A 21,563-nucleotide genomic window follows, 5' to 3' on the forward strand; every position below is an offset into this window, starting at 1 on the left:
ATAGTCGTAAAATATGCATCATAGATAAAAAATAAAAGAAAATATCTGTTAATTAATGAGATAACGCCATCGAGAGTCACTAGGTAGTATTTTTATTTGGGTATATCAATAAAATTATGATATGATACTGATACGAGAATGTACTGTAAACACTAGTGTTTACAGTATTAAATTAAAGATAAATAAGTAACTTCACTCGTGCTTAATTTAGTTTGCCGCGAAAGTCAACCAAACCAAACATTTCACAACAATAATAAACAGTAAATACGTTTTTGTTCGTCAAATTCAAACTCGCAAGCGAATTATCATTTAGCCGCATCCTTATAGGTAAAATACTAAAAACATTGTAAGCTCTATGGTAACGCATTACAGTTTTAAATCGATTGCAGGTGCAAAAATCCGTTATCGTATCAATTTAATGAAATTTGCAATAACTCAAATGCGACTGCTACCGACCGGCCGAGCGGACCGATCCGAAGTGTTCAGAAAGCATTGCGGAATGAGAGCGAGCGAGCAGTGAGTGCGGGTGCGAGCGGGATAGCAAAGTAATGATAGCATGGCAAACAAACATTACACATCACACCATCACGTCTCATTGCTCATTATACATTACGCGGATTGTACTTGAACGGACCTTTCGTACCGACTACCGGCGCGTCAATCTATATTGATGCTTTACGAGTTTACGCGCGCTTCGGCCAGTCATGTGCTCGAGTGATGTTTGAAGTAATGCTTGGTTTCTCGGAGTGATGCGTAATGCAACATTACGCGTTTGAGTGATATCTCATTTGTGATGTTACGCGCATTACTTACACATGTCTACGCGGTAGGCCCCCTGATCCAAAAGTTGTTAGTTGCTCCGGCTCTACTCATGCGATAAAAAAATTATTTATACTATTGTGAGGGATATTTCAATGCTATTATGGCCATCAATATTTTTTTAATGAATGCAAATAGTTTTTTTAATATATATTTCTAAGTGAAAGCTGTTTTGTATGGAGTTACGAATTATAAATAAATAAATATTATAGGACATTATTACACAGATTGACTAAGTCCCACAGTAAGCTCAATAAGGCTTGTGTTGAGGGTACCTAGACAACGATATATATAAATATTTATAAATACTTAAATACATAGAAAACTCCCATGACTCGACTTGAATTGCTAAGAAAGAACAGCAATTTTGGGCACAATTAAATGAATTTCGTATTGAAATCTTTGAAAATCGAACTTAAATTTACGCGGGACTAATTATTATCTTCCTTCTGCTATTTACAATGTAGAAATCAATAAATTTTATAGTCTTATATGCATATATATTTTTTTTTAAATATCAGAATTTTTACTTTTAATGAAAGGACTCATTGTTGACACCTATTAAATCATAATAATATTTACTCAATCAAAACGATTGACGTAAAAGAACGGCCGAGATTCGCCATTAGAAGCACCTAAAAAAAAACTTGTTTGTTTTTACAAAAACTGTCTATAAAACGACAGCACATATGGAGTCTCAATTACTGATTTTCATGACTGATGGTTAGGCTTCGACGCGTCGAAGTAAAAATAAAATAAAAACAAAAATAAGCGTTTTCTAAAAATGTATTTACACCACTTTAATAAGTGCTGAAAACTCCCTCACAATAGTATAAATAAAATTTTAATCGCATGAGTAGAGCCGGAGCAACTAACAACTTTTGGAAATGCCCTCGTATTAGACTTAGTGCTTCGAGTTTGACAGATATGGCGTTACGGCTTCGTACATTATGCGATAACCATACAGCACCATCTAGCTCAGCTGTCAAACTATACTTAACATCTTTACTAACTACAATCAACTACTCTGATGGCGAATAGGCCAAAATGAGGTCTGACATGACTGAAAATTGTCGAAGACGCGTACCACGAGGGATATCGTCCATTGACCCGCCTGTTTCTATCTCTATCGTACGCGAATAGTTATATTGCTGTTCCGCTCGCGCAGTGTCATTGACAGGCGGCATCAGGGGCGGGCAATATAATTACGCGCGGGTGATAAAGATAGGAACAGGCATTCCTCGTGGTGAGCGTCATTTTTGTTCGAATAGACCAGGGGTCGGCAAACCGCGGCTCGTTTGAAGGTACAAATTGGGGCTCTTTAAGCCACACAGAAAAATAACACTAAGAAAGTTCTTGGACCACTGAAAACAACACTTGTGACTCTTTGAGTTACATATTATCCCTTTCCGACGTATTGGTATGATGGAAAGGGACAAACGATGATCAGCGGCATCGTAACTTTAGTACACGTTTATGAATTAGGGGGTTAGTGATTTTTGCTGTGTTTGGCTCTTTTTCTAAAGAATTGAACGATCCCTGGAATATACCATATTAAGATAACGGGCATGTTCGGTGCAACAAGCTTAAATTCAATCAGGTCTCGTTTTCGGTATCTGAACTTTCAATATCGTCTATGGGCGTGCCTATACTGGTTTTCTCGTCATCTTCAACTGCGGTCACGAACTTTGGTAGATTATTCTCCATGGATACCCGGAATGGGCATTGCTTGAATTCCGGCCATGATATTAATCTGAAACAATAAACAGTTATTTGTTTACCCCTCGTGCTTATATGTATTGATAATACCCGAGCAAGTAGTGAGTGGTTAGAACAGTGGAATCTTGAGCTTTATGGTGGTTTCAAGGTACGAGGGTCAAACAAACTTAACTCCCGAGTGAAACACATTATTTTCCACACCAACCCGTGGATAATACTCACTGTAAACATAACGAAACATATTTACTTGAACATTAATAAATATTTATTGTTCAAAATCATCACGTAAAAATCAATTCTATCAGCCAACATAATCAAAGAACTCAAAATTTGCATTAGATTACTTTGTCACATGTGTGGATAAAATGCAACTTTCTCATCAGTTTTTGAAGTACAAACAGAGCCTTTGAAGGCTGGATCTAAATAAACTTTCTGAAAGCATTAATAAATACACATAACTGAATATTTTTATCCGACAGCGCAACGCAAAGGACTGTAATGAACCATATAACTACCTAAACGCGACATTATATATATATATCATTTTTGCCTCTGTGTATAACAACCTTTTCTTTTTACAATAAATAAGTAATAAGCAAAAAACGACCTTGGGGTTTTACATTTTGTTAGTAATTGCGGACGTGATATCAATATCACACGTGTGGCATTGGAAAATCAGTTTAAACTTGGAATTTACGTAAATAATGAAATGATTGTCACCGAGGTGCGATTGCATGTGGTGGACCAGATTTGTAGACAACCTTATTTACATATTCAGTTGTAAAATAGGAGATTTTACAAAAACAGCATAAAAAGGAATATGCCACACATGACATAAAGACAAACTAGAGTTTCAGAAGTAAACGTACTTTTTAAAGACAGTTACTTTCTGCTTCAGATTGAGGTCTCCGAACTCGGTGAATATGGTCATGTGCGGCAGCGGCGCGTCGGCGGCGCCCGGCGCCAGCCGCCGGTCGCTGTCGGGCGGCTCCTGCCCCGTGATCAGCCACACGCCGCAACCAGGTATCCATTGTCTGCAAACGCGTTCTACATTTACTTTTATCTGTCTCTGTCTGACTGGAACACTTCACAGTTTCCGATTGGGATGAAATGGTACCTACGTAACTTCGCTAGTAATTAGGAGCATTCCACGGGCTGTCCTGTACGGACGCATTTTATTTCCTATATTGCGAATTTTTTTTGGCGTTTAAAGCAGGCGATTATTTTTCTGTGCATATTTTTGACCGTTAGTCGCAGAAAATGAAACCTGTTATTGTACCTGCAAATCTTCAGAAAATTCGCATTTGTACGGGACAACGGTGGACAATTTCATGGAATGCTCAAATATAATATTATTGCACCATATATCGAGCTGCTTTGATGACTGCGTATTGCAGTAGTGGAACCGTCGGATCGCAAGATCAGAAAGCTGATGAATAAAAATACGCAATAAAGCGGAATCCCACTACACCGCCCGCAACGCGAAGCACTTGGGCGCACAGACTGACTTAATTTACTATCTTCACCTCCATGGCAATTTAGCGTTCGCTGTAGTGGAGTGGATCTCTGCACTTTTTATCGAGCTGTATAATTTAAATTGTATACCGAAATAAACATACTTACTCTAACATTGGAATCACCCTTGTAGACTTGGATAACATGTGAGGCTTGAAAAAATACCATAGCAGAGGCAAATACTCAGGTGGAACTGGCAGCTCTCGTTTTTGGGAGATATTCACCAAGTATAAGCGATGTTCATCCATCTGTAAAATATAGGTACAGTCAGGTGCTAAGAAAATAGATTTGCTGACCTTTAAAAATGTTAGGTCAAGGAAAATATAAGAGAAAAGAACTAGGGATGTACCTACCGACTAGTCGGGAAAGCCAACTATCTGGCCACACTTGTAGTCGGCGATTAGTCGACAAAAATGGGAGTTACGGAAAATGTGAAATTATAAGAAATATCAATCAATATCTGGGGGCACGGCAGTGCCCCCACCAAGTCGAGCAAAAAAGCACGGCCGTACCATCCTTTTCTCGAAGCAATTCAGACCATTTTCGACCCCCTGTAACTTCGTTGTGGATAAAACTAGAAAACTGAAATTTTCAGTAACCATGCAGGCATTGTAAAGACACGGTATATTTCAAATTTCATTCAATTTGAACCAGTATTTTAAGAATTATAACGGGTCTAATTTCTTAATTTTGTCACTCACTGACTCACCGATCATCAAAATTCTAAGGCACTTCTAGCAGACCTAGAAGCTTCAAATTTGGAATATAAGTAGTGTTTGGTGTATGAATCAAGGAAAAACTAAAAAATCTAGAAAAGACCGCAAAGAAAATTAAGCTCATACAGCCAAGTCTTCAGTTATTAAATTTTTCAATATTGGCTTTATTCGTAACGATGTTTTATGTTTTATTTATACATATATACAATAAGTAGAAGGTACCGAAAAGGAAAAAAAGTATAACTGTCTACAAAATACAAAAAGAAATGAGATCCCATCAAAAACAATACTTGTCAAAAAAACCAAGTCTCGCAACTCAGTTGTTCTGCGGTAAAAAGTTGTGAGATCCATGTAATACCAAGTCGGTTATTAATTTATTCAGTCTCTACTTAAGCGACTTTCTGTCTTAATACGTCCAGTCTCTAAGACCACGATCGTGGTCCATAGCAATTGAAAATCAATTGTCTGGAATCTCCGTACTCGAAGCATTAAGTTGTTACGTAATAATTAACAGCATCTTATAGTGACGCATATCAATATTAAAATTCTTTAATGTTTTATATAAATATATTGAGACTTGGCCATCGCCTGAAAACACGTGTAAATTCAATCGCCTGAAAACACATGTAAATTCAATTATTTAGTGCGATGGCCAAATCTCAAGAGTCAGACTTGGTATTACATCAATCAATCAATCAATCAATCAATCATTTATTTCTAAGAATATGGTACAATGTTGGTGAGTAGAGGGTGTTAGGTCAGCATATTCTGCCGGCATGCATCGGCGTAGAAATATTCAGGTACCTACAATAGTCTATACAAATATACAATATAATTATAAAATTTAAAAATTCAGATACTAAATAATAACATTTTCATGCCAGCAGCTCGAACAAGGGTTATTTGCTGCTTAAAAATTATTATTAATTATTATTTTTATTAAAGAAATCATTTAATGAATAGTAACATTCTTCGATTAACCATGTCTTAAGATTAGTATAAAATGTATGTCCAACTAAACTAGTAATAGATTTCGGCACTGTATTATAAATTTTGCTTAGCATATAATAGGAATTCTTTTTAAATAGGCTCAATTTTGCTACTGGCATGTTCAGAGGTTTTTGTGTAATTGTTCGCTTATTATTGTTGTCTTTAATCAGAAACAGATCCATGTGTTTTTTGACAAAGGTACATGCCTCCAGAATGTATAAACATGTAAGCGTTAGAATCCTGTGTTGTCTAAATATAGGTCTACATGAGTCTAAAGGTTTTAAATCGAATATCGCTCTTATGCAGCGCTTTTGAGCTATAAAAACTTTAGATATGTCAGATGAGTTGCCCCACAATACAATACCATATCTGAGAGCAGAACACACGTATCCGTAATATACTAACAGGGCAATTTTATGTGATGTTACAAGTCTAATTTTTTTTATTGCAAATACAAATTTATTAATTTTGTTGCAGACTGCCTTAACCTGCTCTTTCCATTCACAGTGCTCATCTACATAAAGCCCCAAGAAATTTTGACACTCTACTTTCTCTATTGGTTTCCCATTACATTTAATATTAAGCCTTAGATCTTTTCCCTGTCTGGTACGGAAGTAAATATATTTGGTTTTATCAGTATTTATAGATAGGTTATTTCTTGTTAGCCATTCTACAGTTTCCTCTGAGACGTTATTCACCATATCACTATAATTTCCTACATTTTGGCTTTCTACGATGATGGTTGTGTCATCGGCAAACATAACTGTAGGATGTTGGACTGCACGAGGCAGATCATTAATATAAATAATAAACAATAGGGGTCCTAAAATACTGCCCTGTGGTACCCCGACTTTATTTTCTCTTTTTGAAGAAATAAACTCTTCCATTGTATTTGTTACTTTATTTAATTTAGTTATTTGTGTAACTTGTACACGGTTAGACAAGTAACACTTAATCCAATTCTCTGCAGGACCACGAACACCATAACAATTCAACTTTTTTGCCAGTACATTGTGATCTACAAAATCAAATGCCTTGCTCATATCCAGAAAGAGAGCAACAGTTGGCATTTTATTATTAATATTATTTATAACTTTTTTTATTAAAGTAAAAGCGGCTAAGGCTGTAGATTTATTTGGTCTGAAACCATTCTGTTCTATTGCTAATACTTTATTCTTATCTAGAAACTTCTGTAATCGAGCATAGAAGACTTTTTCAAATATCTTGGCTATTACAGGGATCAATGTGACAGGTCTATAATTACCCATGTCCGTTTTTGTTCCTTTTTTATGAAGTGGTTTAACAACAGAGAATTTTAATTTGTTCGGAAATACGCCTTGCTCCAAAGATAAATTTATAATGTGACATAACGGTACCATCAAATGACTAGCTACACTTTTTAAAGCTTTCGTATTTACTTTATCATAGCCAACGGAACTGGTGTTGCGTAATGACATTATTATTTTTAATACCTCCTGAGGGGTCGTGGGTTCTAAAAACATGCTATTTACACTGTTAGGGATAAGGTTACATACATTCTGATTCGTCGCATTGTTACTATTTGTCATATTACTGTCATTATTTGTTAAATTTATAAAATAATTATTGAATGCATTAGCAATGTCAGTTCCATTTCGAATTAAATTGGCATTAAATGCGATTTTATCAATTTGTGGTGAAATCTTAGAATTACCAATTTGTTTATTTACAACATTCCATGTCGCCTTACACTTGTTTTGCGCTTGGCTTATGTACTGATCGTTACAATTTTTCTGAAGTACAAATAAGCACTTTCTTAATATTTTAGAGTAATTGTTATAGGACAGTTTTTCTTCTTCAGTTTTGCTCTTATAATATTTATATCTAAGTGTTCGTTTGGTTTTACAACTTTTTTTTATTCCTCTTGTAATCCATGCCACCTTATTTCCTTTTATGTATCGTTTTACTCTATATTCAGGAAAACATTGTTCAAACAACAGTACTAATAAATCATGAAGTACATTGAATGCTTCATTAGTATCATTTTCCATTAAAACTTCATTAAAACTAAGGCTATGAATGTAATTTATAAATTTGTTCATATTATCGACGCTGAAGTCATGTTTTATTATGTACCATGTTTTAACAATGAAATCCTTATTCGTACTTATAGTAACAGATTGAGCAGTATCATGATCCGACAGACTAAGTCTATGTATTTTGCCTACTGCACTTTTGAAATTACTTACTATATTATCAATACACGTATGTTGCCTTGTAGCTTCATTAATATGAGGGATTAAGTTATGAGTCGTGAATACTTCACACAATAGATTTTTTTTGTTTGAGTTAGATAAAAAGTCAACATTAAAGTCTCCAGCGATAACTAAATTGTAATTCTGGTTTTCTAAGTTATTAAGAAGTACTTCAAGCTGTTTCAGACCTGTTTGAAAATCTGAGTTAGGGGTTCTGTACAAACATATAATTCTCGTTTTTATAGATTTAATAGTAATACCGCAAATTTCAAAGTCTTTCTCCATTGCTCAGGCGCGGATCCAGCCCTCAAAAAAGGTTGTGGTCACAGCACAGCCACCCGAAAATCGGCCAAGTGCGAGTCGGAGTCCGAACTCGTTCATGAACAATCATGACTCTCTACCGATTTCAATAGACTGAAAGTGTGACGTCACAAGGCTATTAGGGGGCTATCTTATTAATTTTTCGCAGATACCTGATTCTCAGACAACGTTTCGCAGGTCAACGTTCCATGTATATCTTTGAATGCAGTAAATTTGTAAGAAAACATTTTGAACTATATACCCCAGTAACAGATATTAGAAGAAATAACAGGAATCTTAATAAACTTAAATTGCCCTTCTCGAGAATGAAAATTGTAACGTCTAGCCCTCACTACATGATGATCAAGATATATAATAAGTTACCTAACTCTCAGGTAAAAAATCAGGAAAAGACTACTACATTCACTAAATTATTAAAAATATTTCTAATAAATAAATGCTATTATTCCCTAAGTGAATACTTTGAAGAGGATACTAATGATTGATGGTAATACTAATGGTTTATGCTAAAACTCATGTATTTAATTGCAATGTTTAGATTATTGGTTTCTCATTGTTTAAAGTAGATTTAGTCCTCTTAAATTGCTGTGCCCTTGCAGGGCGTCACATGTACTTCTACACTTTCTGTTCCATCTTATGTGATTTGTGATATGCAATAAAGATTTGACTTTGACTTTGACTTTCATAGAGGGATTTATTGGTAGATCTAACTTTTAGTCGACATTTGCTAGTCTTGGTTTACATACCGTTCAATTCGCTTTTGTGTTAATTAGCAGTACACTGGCAGAACAATTATTGTATGAATTTCGTTTGGCAGAGTAATCTTTTCGTTTAAGGAACTATTAGTAGAGTAACTTTTTTTTAAAATATTTTATACATTTTTTAAATATTTATTTGAGTAGTCAAAGATAGGAATAAAAATACTTGAAAAATACCTTATTGGAATTGAAACAATGTCTAGAAAAAAGGTATTCGAATCGTTTATTAGCACAAAAAATAGCAAATGTTATAAAAAATATGGTATTTTGTTTTTTGTCAATATCTCATAAACTATTAACATTTAACAAATGAAAACAAAAGATTCCCATAGTATTTTTCAAACAGGGAGGGTATGCTGATAGATTCTCATTCTCGCAAAATTGTAAGTATGTCATCTCAATACAATTTTGCGAGATGTGAAGCTTTTAAGATATAAATTGTATGGAGATGATATCTATCAGCGTACCCTTCCCGTTTGAAAAATACTATAAAGAAGAGAAAATTTTCCAATAAAAAATCCAACTCTAGGTACTCTAAACTCTATTCGTTACAGTTTTAATTTAACGTTAAGTACGTAACATTAAATATTATTTTAAAGGTAGATTTTTCAACAAGATAGGCAATTATTAATTAATACTTTTTTTCGAACTTTCGTCTTCATTGTAAATTTTAATTTTTTTTATTATAATTGGCGTAAAAATATTTCGCTTCGTGGAGCCCATCTTATTTATACACCAAGATCGCGTCACAAAAAATTTAATAAAATTAATATTTTGTGTAAAATTTCAGAATAGTAGTGAAAAATGACAAAAAAAATAAAAATCAGGGTAAAATTGTTAAATATAAAACAATATTATAACCAAAGTATTGTTTTTTTTATAGCGTGATATTGCTTAGTATGTACCTATATAAGAAGAGCACCGATAACCGAAATATTTTTACGCCAATTATTTGAACATTTTTTTTGTTTACATTTACTATAATGACGTAAGAACGAGATTTTTTTTTTAAATTAATTATTCCCTAACTTAGGGCTATTTTCAGCGGTAAATGAAAACTACAATGAATAGAGTTATAGTACTTGGGATTTTTTTATTGGAAATTTCCACTTCATTAGGAATATTTTATTTTCATTTCTTAAATGTATTATAGTTTATGAGATTCGGCTAAAAACGAAATATATACCATATTTTTTTCATGAATATTTTTATTATATTTATTTTTAACTTTTGCAATTGTTTATGTGCTAATGCTAAATATACGCTTCGAATACATTTTTCTAGACATTACTTATTCCGAATCTAATGAGGTACCGCATGTATTTTTAGGAGCAGTATCTAAATTTTTCAACTTGCTGACTAGACTAAAGTTATTTTCGAATAAAGTGACAATTTAATTAAACTTTAACTGACAGTTAAATTAGTAATTTAGCAATTGCGGTAGGTACTTACAACATTCGGATCGGCAATATATCGAAAACGATTTATTGCAGTCTATGGAGCACTTTTTATACATACGCTACGCTAACTACGCTAAAAAACTCCTACAGCTGTAAATTAAAAGCTGGCAATATTTTTAAATATTGTACTAATATTTGTGAATGTTGAAGATTTCTAAGACTACATAAGCTAAAAGTAATTGCCCTTGTTATTAAATAATCTTTCTTTATTTTTTACAAAATAAATAATTAGGACTCGTGGTGGCGAGAATTTCTAACCGATGATCTGTTTTCGACTTGGGTAAGCGTGACAGTTATCAAACTATCAATTTACGAAAAGTAAATCCGCGTATCAATGTTATGCCAACCAACTAACTACTCTGTGTAATGAAATTTTTACAAAGATTCCTCTGCCATAGCATCTGGGAAACAAAAATCGGCATAATTTTACTCGAAGAATCATTCGGGCACCCTATTAGGGTTGTGGGCATGCCCATCGTGCCCACAACGGTGGATCCGCCCTTGCCATTGCTAAATCCTTAATAATATCTAACGGTTCACATTCAACACTATCCCTGCAAAGTATACATGTTCCCCCTCTACGCGCATTTTGTCTAGAAAAATTTGCCACAAGGTTATAACCAGGAATATAGAGATAATTTTCTTCTCCTTTAATTATGAATGTTTCAGTCAGACAAATTACATCAATATGCGAGTTCATTTCCTCCATTTCCCGAATGGCTACTTCTAGTTCACTCGATTTGTTCAACACTCCTGCTATATTCTGGTGTAAAATGCGAAATTGAGCTTTCCTATTCTTTACGAAAAAACCCTTCTTTTTTATCTTCTCCATTCAAGACTTGCTCGTTTCTGGAACTTGTCGGATTACCTTTACTATCTTGGTTATGTGTATCATTCTTGTTGAATTCCTCATTATTCCATCTTATGTCTTCAATGGTTTCCTTTAATTTCATGCATATATTTTTAATCCCTAAGTTATTAATGTCCCCTGAGTGTCTCCTAAACATATCGTAGTCATATGACAGATTCTCATTTGAGTCCAAGAGATAGGCATATTCATACGTGTGTATATCTCGCCAAAGCATGTTATTAAAAGTTTCGACTCTCCAGTTAAAGAGATTAACACCGTTTCGACATTTGTATGTGGCCGTGCATATAATGAAGTTTGTATGAAGTAACCCTTGCAGCGATTCCCTTATTATGGAAATTAAGGTATAGCAGTTAGTTGTATATTTAAAGTCTTCTTCTCCAATGAAAATAATGCAGTAGTCATCTTTTGTTAAGTTACTTGTTTTTAAATGGACGTCTTTTAAAATTTCCTTAATTCCTGCATTAGGTGACAAATAATGACATATCTGCGAGTTTTCCGCAAAACAAGTCGCAGCAATTTTTCGAAGCGCGTTCTTTTTATTGCTGCTTAGTAAAATGATTTTATTAGTTTTTTCCCTAAGTTTTGGTGTAGGTTTCTCGCTACTCAGGATTTGGCCTTGACTATTATCAGAATTCCCCCCTAGTTTAGCTTTTTTGCCTAAGTTACCTTTGTTCGATTGGCAAGATTCATTTGAACTAGAGCTGTTTCTAAAGCAATCTCGTCTTACAGAACCTGTCCTTTCTTCCACAACAGGGGTAGAATGCCATGTACTTAATTTTTTTGGTAATGGGGAAGGAGACGGAATTGATGGTGAAATTTTATTCTGTTCCTTAGTGTGTGTGTATTTATTTTTCCGCTTTCTACGTGAATTTCTTTGAGTTTTTTTTGGCGTTTTTTTATCAAAAATTGTTTTATACATGTTCATTTTTCTTTGATAATCTTCCATAGTTTTTTTTAGGTCACAGATTTCGCCGTTTAATCTATCAATTTCACTATGCGCACTTAAAAGCTGTACGTTTAGTTGGTCGATTTTTCCTTTAAGATTTTGTATGTCAGAGTTATTTTCTTGTCTCATGCTAGGCATGCTGCTCGCTGAATGTGGGCTGTCGTATCTGCTCGGTGAACAATTCAGGTCCTCATTGAGTGTATTGTTTGTTAAATTATCTAGAGACAAATGCAACGTTGTACATGGATCTCACAACTTTTTACCGCAGAACAACTGAGTTGCGAGACTTGGTTTTTTTGACAAGTATTGTTTTTGATGGGATTTATTATACATTTAACAATTTGTTCATATTACGGGGCCATTCATTAGTAGTGTCATAATCAAAACTGGAACAGATGGACATTCATTTGGGTTTACCAACAATATCATACCTAATTATAGTTTAATTAGCAGAAATGTTTAAAATTACCTATTGCTCAACAAGCCACGTGACCTACCTATGAAAACTTTAGTTCAAATTATTGACCGTAGGACGGCTCTCCTATATGTCCGGTTGTCTGGTATTATCCTCTATAGGCCGCATTTCTCAACCGAATTTCGTGAAATTTTGTGAGAAATTTCGACCGTTAGATTTTGTACTTCGATTTTTTTGTTTATGCAGTTTTAAGATTTTTTTTAATGGCGGTGTCATAGTGTACGCGAAGTTCACAGAGCCACTAGTCATATGAAAATCAGGTATTATATCGCCGTGGTCCGGATAACATTTCATAGTTGGCTACAATTACAATCGTAGTATACAGTAGGCACTCCTTTTTCATCTAAATGTGGTATTATTTTAGATGGTTTAAAATGTTGACCTCACAAATCACGGCACGGATTCCTCAAGAAATGTCTATATTGCTCAAAGTCAAAGAGATTGAGAGTATTTTTGCAAATGCATGTAAACTTAAACAAAACTGATCTGTGCCGACTAGCCGACTAGTCGGCCGTCTAATCGGCCATCTGATTGCCAAATCAATAGTCGGTACATCACTAAAAAGAACCCGTTATTTGAAAGCCTGTGCTTGAATAGCATTAGCTTACAATGTGCAACATTGTGGCAACAAAAATTGTGGGCACCTTATTTTTTTGTTTATGTGAGCAACCGACAGTCAGCTAACTTTTTCTTTAAGATATAATCAATTACTATTTGAAAAATTCTAGGTTGCTACCACTGCTCAACTCATCCACGAAACGGCAGCTGACCATCACGCTAAAGCACAGCTTAATTGTTGACAGACTGATTAGTTTAGTACACAGTACCTAATCATAAATTAATAGTTTTTCATTTTAAGTTATAAAATTATATATGAGTAGAAGATATACTTATAAAATTTAGATTTGAAAAAGTTACCAGCGTAACCCTCTTGTTGGTTGTGGGATGTGTCCATGGTAGGAAATGCACTTTTGGTACATTTGCAAGTATTTTGAAATCAAATAGAAGCTGAAACAGAGTTGGTACTGCCATATGCTTTCTATTTTGTATCTCATTGTCCGTTAGGAACTGGAAAAAATAATTATTACGTAAATTATACAATTTCCATCCAACAAGCAAGCTAATATATTTAACATAACTGCTGAATAGGTCTACAGTCATAGTTAAGAACACTATTAATGGATTATCATTTAATTTAATTATTTTTATACGTAGGTAGGTAGTTTTGGACATTGTAATTTTGACCAAGGTGAATATATTTTTCCCCAGTCTCCCATTGACCATGAATGTTTTAATGCTTGGAAAGGATTTGAAAAGTTGGGATGTACGTATTCATATAGGCTATATAATCGGTTAAAATAATTTCATTTAATGAGTAACTATTGCAGTAATCAAAGACTTGGCTAAGTCACCTTTCATCCAAAACAATACCTAATAAATCAATATCATCAGTTCATTTGTTTTGGAGCTGGGATGTTACAGACCTATGTATGCCTGATTATGTATGTCAATCAACTATCTAGCTTAATTTCAGGCTAAAAATATTTTTGTATTAAATTTTACTACTAACTTACTTCATAGTGATGTCCAGGCATAGTGATGAAAAGGTCCGGTCTGCCTAGATGGCTAGTAGTCTTGTGGAACACTATGGTGTTTATTAGATGTTTGACAAAAGACAGGCTAGGCATTGATCCCACTATTGTAACCACTCTATCTGGAAGATAAATGATGTAATATGGAAACCTAAGCCATTGTCAAATTTTAACACATTTATCTAGCTTTGTTTGCCAAACTTAAAACACTTGCGCAAAAACAAGTAATTCACCATTTATAAGGATAAAGGTTTCAGGAATTATGCAAAATTGAACTCTATCACTTTGACATAAAGTTCAAAATCAGGTGGGAAATATATTCATCTGCCTTATAAATGCTTAAGAGCCCTTAATCCTTGGAGCGTTCTCCGATTTCACGAAATAACGCTCGATAGATGGCGTTGGCGCTCGGTACGCGAGCGCCGGCAACGCGACGCGCGTTTCAATGCAGACTAGAATAATCTTGATAGTTTTCAATATAATTTAAAGCAACATTAATTTTAGTGTCATATGATATATGGGCACTCTTTATTTTATTGTATATGCACAGTAGTTTTTTTTTTTTTATGTACACTACTACTAAGTGTACAGACTACAGAGTGTACTATAGCCCTTGCTCTTTATTCTGTCTCTTTCACACCAATGGAAAATGAAGAAGTTACTAAATCACTGCAGGTATAAATAAAGTATATTAGTGCGATAGAGAGACAGATAGTGTTTCGTTGTCGTATCGTAAACGATTGGCATGTTGGCCACACACTTGCTTAGTGCCTAGCCAAAATACCAATCGTTTGCATATATTAGTGCGATAGAGAGAGAGTAGTGTTTCGTTGTCGTATCGTAAACGATTGGCATGTTGGCTACGCACCCATGATACCTAGCCAAGAAGCCAATCGATTGCGCATATTAGTGCGATAGAGAGACAGATAGTGTTTCCTTGTCGTATCGTAAACGTTTGGCATGTTGGCTACGCACCCATGCTGCCCAGCCAAGATGCCAATCGTTTGTGCATATTAGTACGAGAGAGAGACAGATAGTGTTTCGTTGTCGTATCGATTGGCATGGTGGCTACGCACCCATGCTGCGTAGTCAAGATGCCAATCGTTTGCGCACATTAGTGCTATAGAGTTTCAGTGTTATTTGAAATCACGTTAGGGTTTGTATTATTATTTTTGACTTGAATGAAGTCCATCCAGGTTCTTATGATGGAGTCAGGAGTTGGTCACCAGAACTCCTAATCTACTCATTATAATTCCATCGTGCTTGGGCTCAAAAGATTTGCCCTGACGAACACCATCGATCTAGATGAGGTCCAGGGTCTCATGACGGAGTCAGGAGTTGGTCACCAGAACTCCCCAGAACTCCTAATCTACTCATCATAACTCCATCGAGTTTGGACTCAATAGATTTACCCTGATGAGCACCATCAATCTAGATGAAGTCCAGGGTCTCATGATGGAGTCAGGAGTAGGTCACTAGAACTCCTAATCTACTCATTATAATTCCATCGTATTCGAGCTCAATAGATTTGCCCTGACGAGTACCATCGATCTAAATGAAGTCCAGGGTCTCATGATGGAGTCAGGAGTTGGTCACCAGAACTCCTAATCTACTCATTATAATTCCATCGTGTTTGAGCTCAAAAGATTTGCCCTGACGAGTACCATCGATCTAGATGAAGTCCAGGGTCTCATGATGGAGTCAGGAGTTGGTCACCATAATTCCTAATCTACTCATCATAACTCCATCGTGTTTGGGCTCAATAGATTTGCCCTCACGAGCACCATCAATCTAGATGATGTTCAGGGTCTCATGATGGAGTCAGGAGTTGGTCACTAGAACTCCTAATCTACTCATTATAATTCCATCGTGTTTGGGCTCAAAAGATTTGCCCTGACGAGTACCATCGATCTAGATGAAGTCCAGGGTATCATGATGGAGTCAGGAGTTGGTCACCATAATTCCTAATCTACTCATCATAACTCCATCGTGTTTGGGCTCAATAGATTTGCCCTCACGAGCACCATCAATCTAGATGATGTTCAGGGTCTCATGATGGAGTCAGGAGTTGGTCACTAGAACTCCTAATCTACTCATTATAATTCCATCGTGTTTGGGCTCAAAAGATTTGCCCTGACGAGTACCATCGATCTAGATGAAGTTCAGGGTCTCATGATGGAGTCAGGAGTTGGTCACCAGAACTCGTAATCTATTTATCATAACTCCATCGTGTTTGGGCTCAATAGATTTACTCCGACAAGCACCATCAAATTACCATTATGATGAATAGATTAGGAGTTCTGGTGACCAACTACTGAGTCCATCATGAGACCCTCGACTTAATCTAGATCGATGGTACTCGTCAGGGCAAATCTTTTGAGCCCAAACACGATGGAGTTATGATGAATAGACTAGGAGTTCTGGTGATCAACTCCTGAGTCCATCATGAGACCCTGGACCTGATCTAGATTGATGGTGCTCGTCAGGGCAACTCTATTGAGCCCATACACGATGGATTTATGATGATTAGATTAGGAGTTCTGGTGACCAACTCCTGACTCCATCATGAGACCCTGGACCTCATCTAGATCGATGGTGCTCGTCAGGGCAAATCTTTTGAGCCCAAACACGTTGGAATTATAATGAGTAGATTAGGAGTTCTAGTGACCAACTCCTGACTCCATCATGAGACCCTGGACTTTATCTAGATTGATGATGCTCGTCAGGGCAAATCTATTGAGCCCAAACACGATGAGGTTATGATGAGTAGTTTAGGAGTTCTGGTGACCAACTCCTGACTCCATCATGAGACCCTGGACCTCATCTAGATCGATGGTGTTCATCAGGGCAAATCTATTGAGCCCAAACACGATGGAGTTATGATGAGTAGATTAGGAGTTCTGGTGACCAACTCCTGACTCCATCATGAGACCCTGGGCCTCATCTAGATCGATGGTGCTCATCACGGCAAATCTTTTGAGCCCAAACACGTTGGAATTATAATGAGTAGATTAGGAGTTCTAGTGACCAACTCCTGACTCCATCATGAGACCCTGGACTTTATCTAGATTGATGATGCTCGTCAGGGCAAATCTATTGAGCCCGAACACGATGAGGTTATGATGAGTAGATTAGGAGTTCTGGTGACCAACTCCTGACTCCATCATGAGACCCTGGGCCTCATCTAGATCGATGGTGTTCATCAGGGCAAATCTATTGAGCCCAAACACGATGGAGTTATGATGAGTAGATTAGGAGTTCTAGTAACCAGCTCCTGACTCCATCATGAGACCCTGGACCTCATCTAGATTGATGGTGCTCGTCAGGGCAACTCTATTGAACCCAAACACGATGGAGTTATGATGAGTAGATTAGGAGTTCTGGTGACCAGCTCCTGACTCCATCATGAGACCCTGGACCTCATCTAGATTGAAGGTGCTCATCAGGGCAACTCTGTTGAGCCCAAACACGATGGAATTATAATGAGTAGATTAGGAGTTCTAGTGACCAACTCCTGACTCCATCATGAGACCCTGGACCTCATCTAGATCGATGGTGTTCATCAGGGCAAATCTATTGAGCCCAAACACGATGGAGTTATGATGAGTAGATTAGGAGTTCTGGTAACCAGCTCCTGACTCCATCATGAGACCCTGGACCTCATCTAGATTGATGGTGCTCGTCAGGGCAACTCTATTGAACCCAAACACGATGGAGTTATGATGAGTAGATTAGGAGTTCTGGTGACCAGCTCCTGACTCCATCATGAGACCCTGGACCTCATCTAGATTGAAGGTGCTCATCAGGGCAACTCTGTTGAGCCTAAACACGATGGGATTATAATTAGTAGATTAGGAGTTCTGGTGACCAACTCCTGACTCCATCATGAGAACTTGGACTTCATCCGGGTCAAAAATAATAATGCAAACCCTAACGTAATTTCAAGTGAAAATGCGTTTTTCAGAAAATCGCAGCCAAATAACACTAGACCTTACTCATAGTGTTGTGTTCCTGCCGGTGAGTAAGGTTGCCAGAGCTCAACGAGGGGTGGGAGGGGGTTAGGGTCGGCAACGCGCATGTAACTCTTCTGGAGTTGCAGGCGTACATATGCGGGCCGTATGCTTGTTTGCCACCGACTTAGTATTAAAAAAAAGTAACACTGAAAATCCATCAATAAGCGAGTCTGTTAGGCATACTGTAAAAAATGAACTTTTATTAAGATTTTCTAATCGCAGTATATAGCACTTCTCGGAACTCCGAAGCTGATTACGATCGCAACGAATGCCTGACAATCGAACACAGGTCCGTCCTCTAAGCGCGCTCCGCGCGGACTGAGAGCGGGGCGTCGCTGCTGCGTGATTTATACGTGTTTTAAAAAAATATAAATTTACGGCAATGTAGGTCCCATAGTTACGATTTTTTTTTTATAGGTTAACATAAAGTTACAGTTTGCTATAATATTATTTTTAAAGCAAAATATGCGTACAATTTGCGGAAATAAAATATAATAAAACCCTGTTTTCGCCAAAAAAATGAAGAAAACTCGGAAGGTATTTTATCAGTTTTTTCAAATGAATCTTCGATTGTTAATCATTCCAGCCCCTCGTACGAGATATGTTGAATCAAATTGTAGTCATTCATGTACCAAATGATTCTTGTTTATAGCAAAATTGAGAACCGAAACGCCACATCTCACTGCAAAATTTGGAAAAGACTCCCAAAAAACCTCATTAAAAAAGAGGTTTAAAAGAGAAAATGAAAATTTGAACTGTTGGAGCCCCTAGTTTAGGAAACGATTATTTAAGTACGTTATCAATTTTTGAATAAATACTAATAGTTACGTCGTAATCTTGAATGAAAAAGGAAGCATTTTACAAAATACGCTCGTCTGTAGGAATAAGGACTCTTAAGACATTAAAAATACAAAGATTAACTTATTCGTTTAAAATAATCTTTATTACCAATACAAGGTGCCCATGAGGAACCTGAGAGATTTTAACCACGCATTTCTGAGGCTAAAAGAAGGAAATGAGATATGAGTTTAGGTCAATTTCTCAAAAAAAAAATTTTGTTTATATTTTTCGATTTTTTGTATGTATTTGTACATAAAATGTAAACGCTCTTTGTAAAACTGAAACTCAAAAGAATTTAAACCTTTACCTACTTTTGGCAAAGTGTTACTTGTCACTTTTTCAACAATGAAACTCCAAGTGTTTGTGAACAAATGCTTAAGGCAAATTCTACGCATCTTTTGGCCAAACTGGATCACAAACGGTCACTTATGGAGAATTACCGGACAAGCACCCGTACACAAGGAGATCCAAACGCGCAAATGGCATTGGATTGGGCATATCCTCAGGAAGCCTGACACCCACCTATCCAGAGTGGCCCTGACCTGGAAGATGCCCGGAAAACGGAAACATAGTCCTAAATTTACTTGGCGCCGTTCCGTGGAGCAAGAGTTGGGTGTATTGGGGATGGGGTTGGAGGAAGTTACCCAAGCTGCCCAGGACCGGAGTCAGTGGAAGAAAATGATTCGAGCCCTACACCCTAGCAGGGGGTAACAGGATGGAAAGAAGAAGAGTTGTCACTTTTTGCATCAGTGCGAAACACCTTTTTGATTGCGATGTTGCCACTAGGTCCCATAGTGGCAACATCGCAATCAAAAAAGTGTTTCGCACTACATAACAATAAAAAGATGTTTTTTTTTGTAAGTGGCTTTAACTCTGAAATTAGGCAAAATCCAAAAAAGTTTGTAGGACATTTAAGTCTTTAAACATAATCAGGTAAATACTGTTAAAATCTCTCGCAATGCTCATGGGTACCATGTATTCATGTTGACAGTTATGTTTCAGTTATCTACGTAAATAAAACTTTAGAATGGAATATAATGTTTTGACTTGATAATATTTCAGGCTGTTTCATGAAAGAGCCTGAAATATTATCAAGTTTGCAGTGTTAAGTGAGATTGAATTCTAAAAGTATGCAACACAGTTACAATGCATAAAATTGCACAAGGAAAACATACCAGGATCATCAGTTGCCAAATCACCCAATAACTCTTGAATTCTGTTCCCTTGGTCCATCTTATCTTGAAACGCAAGCTTCCACATCCCAAAAAAAATCAGCTATTTTTAATTTCACTCGTTCAGGATAATTTGATTCTAACTCCTGTAAATGTTTGTATATTTAGGTTTCAAGTATGATGTGTTAAAGATTTTAGTCATTGACATATATCTAAGGATGGACCTTATGGGCACTAAAAATGGAATTAGCACTATTGGCTTGAATTTGTGTGCTTGACAGCGCTGTATTTTCCCCATTCTTTTGCCCGTAAGGCCGGTCCTTAGATATATGTAAATGTTTTTAGTATAAAAATTCAACAATAATGATGCTTACTTTTAGATATTGAGAAAAATGACTAGAAGTTTCATACATGTACAGATTACTTTTTTGGCACTGTAGTAATACCTTAGTCAAAATTCCCAATCCTGGATTGACTTCAACTATAGGAGAGTGTATAATCAGGTTTTTCTCTACAGCCTGAACGATTTCTTTAGCAGTGCCTTCATTTATAAGGTACATACTCTCAGGAGCCTTGTATTTCCTTAAAAGAAACTTCGGTATCTGATTTTTAATACCAGCATATTCAGGAGTATTTTCAATGTAGTTCATGACATCTTGGGCAACTTTCGGAGGTGGTTTTTCGTCTTTAGCTTTATTTAATTTGTGTCGCAGTCTTATTGAGTTCCGAAACGTGGAATTTATAACACAGGAAGTGTATTTAACTGATTGTATCATGTTAAACTTTTAAAGTTAACCTTTTCTTTAATCAATGAATTTTGTTGGTTTTTTTGTGCCGATTAAGTGACAACAACCAGCAGACACTCAAAACCATGTATTGTACATTAAAGTAATCAAGTTAAGATTAGATTCTAACTATTCAAAGAATCGTGCTCTTGCTTTTCTTTGGAAACAGTAATGAAAAATAATAAAATCATATGAAATGTAAAAACTTAACATGCAGTAAATGTAAATACTGTAACTGTCTAACTGTCAATCAACTGTCGCAACAACTGTAACACGAAATGGGGTATGTTATAAAACAGTAAAATAAGCTTGAATTTAATATTATATGTAAACTTGC

The 21,563-nt window shown here is 36.1% G+C and overlaps 1 protein-coding gene across 1 annotated transcript; it reads right to left on the minus strand.

The window, feature by feature from the left end:
• Window positions 1-1,587: 1,587 nt before the first annotated feature.
• LOC133533857 (dimethyladenosine transferase 2, mitochondrial-like) lies at window positions 1,588-21,440 on the minus strand. The gene is given in 8 exon segments (XM_061872930.1): window positions 1,588-2,572; window positions 3,408-3,572; window positions 4,162-4,301; window positions 13,743-13,892; window positions 14,399-14,538; window positions 20,445-20,538; window positions 20,540-20,587; window positions 20,816-21,440. Coding segments are annotated over 8 exon segments (1,296 nt in total). The 5' UTR covers window positions 21,218-21,440; the 3' UTR covers window positions 1,588-2,415.
• Window positions 21,441-21,563: the final 123 nt, after the last annotated feature.

The sequence above is a fragment of the Cydia pomonella genome, unplaced genomic scaffold (assembly GCF_033807575.1).
Source record: "Cydia pomonella isolate Wapato2018A unplaced genomic scaffold, ilCydPomo1 PGA_scaffold_208, whole genome shotgun sequence".
NCBI classification, from domain to species: domain Eukaryota; kingdom Metazoa; phylum Arthropoda; class Insecta; order Lepidoptera; family Tortricidae; genus Cydia; species Cydia pomonella.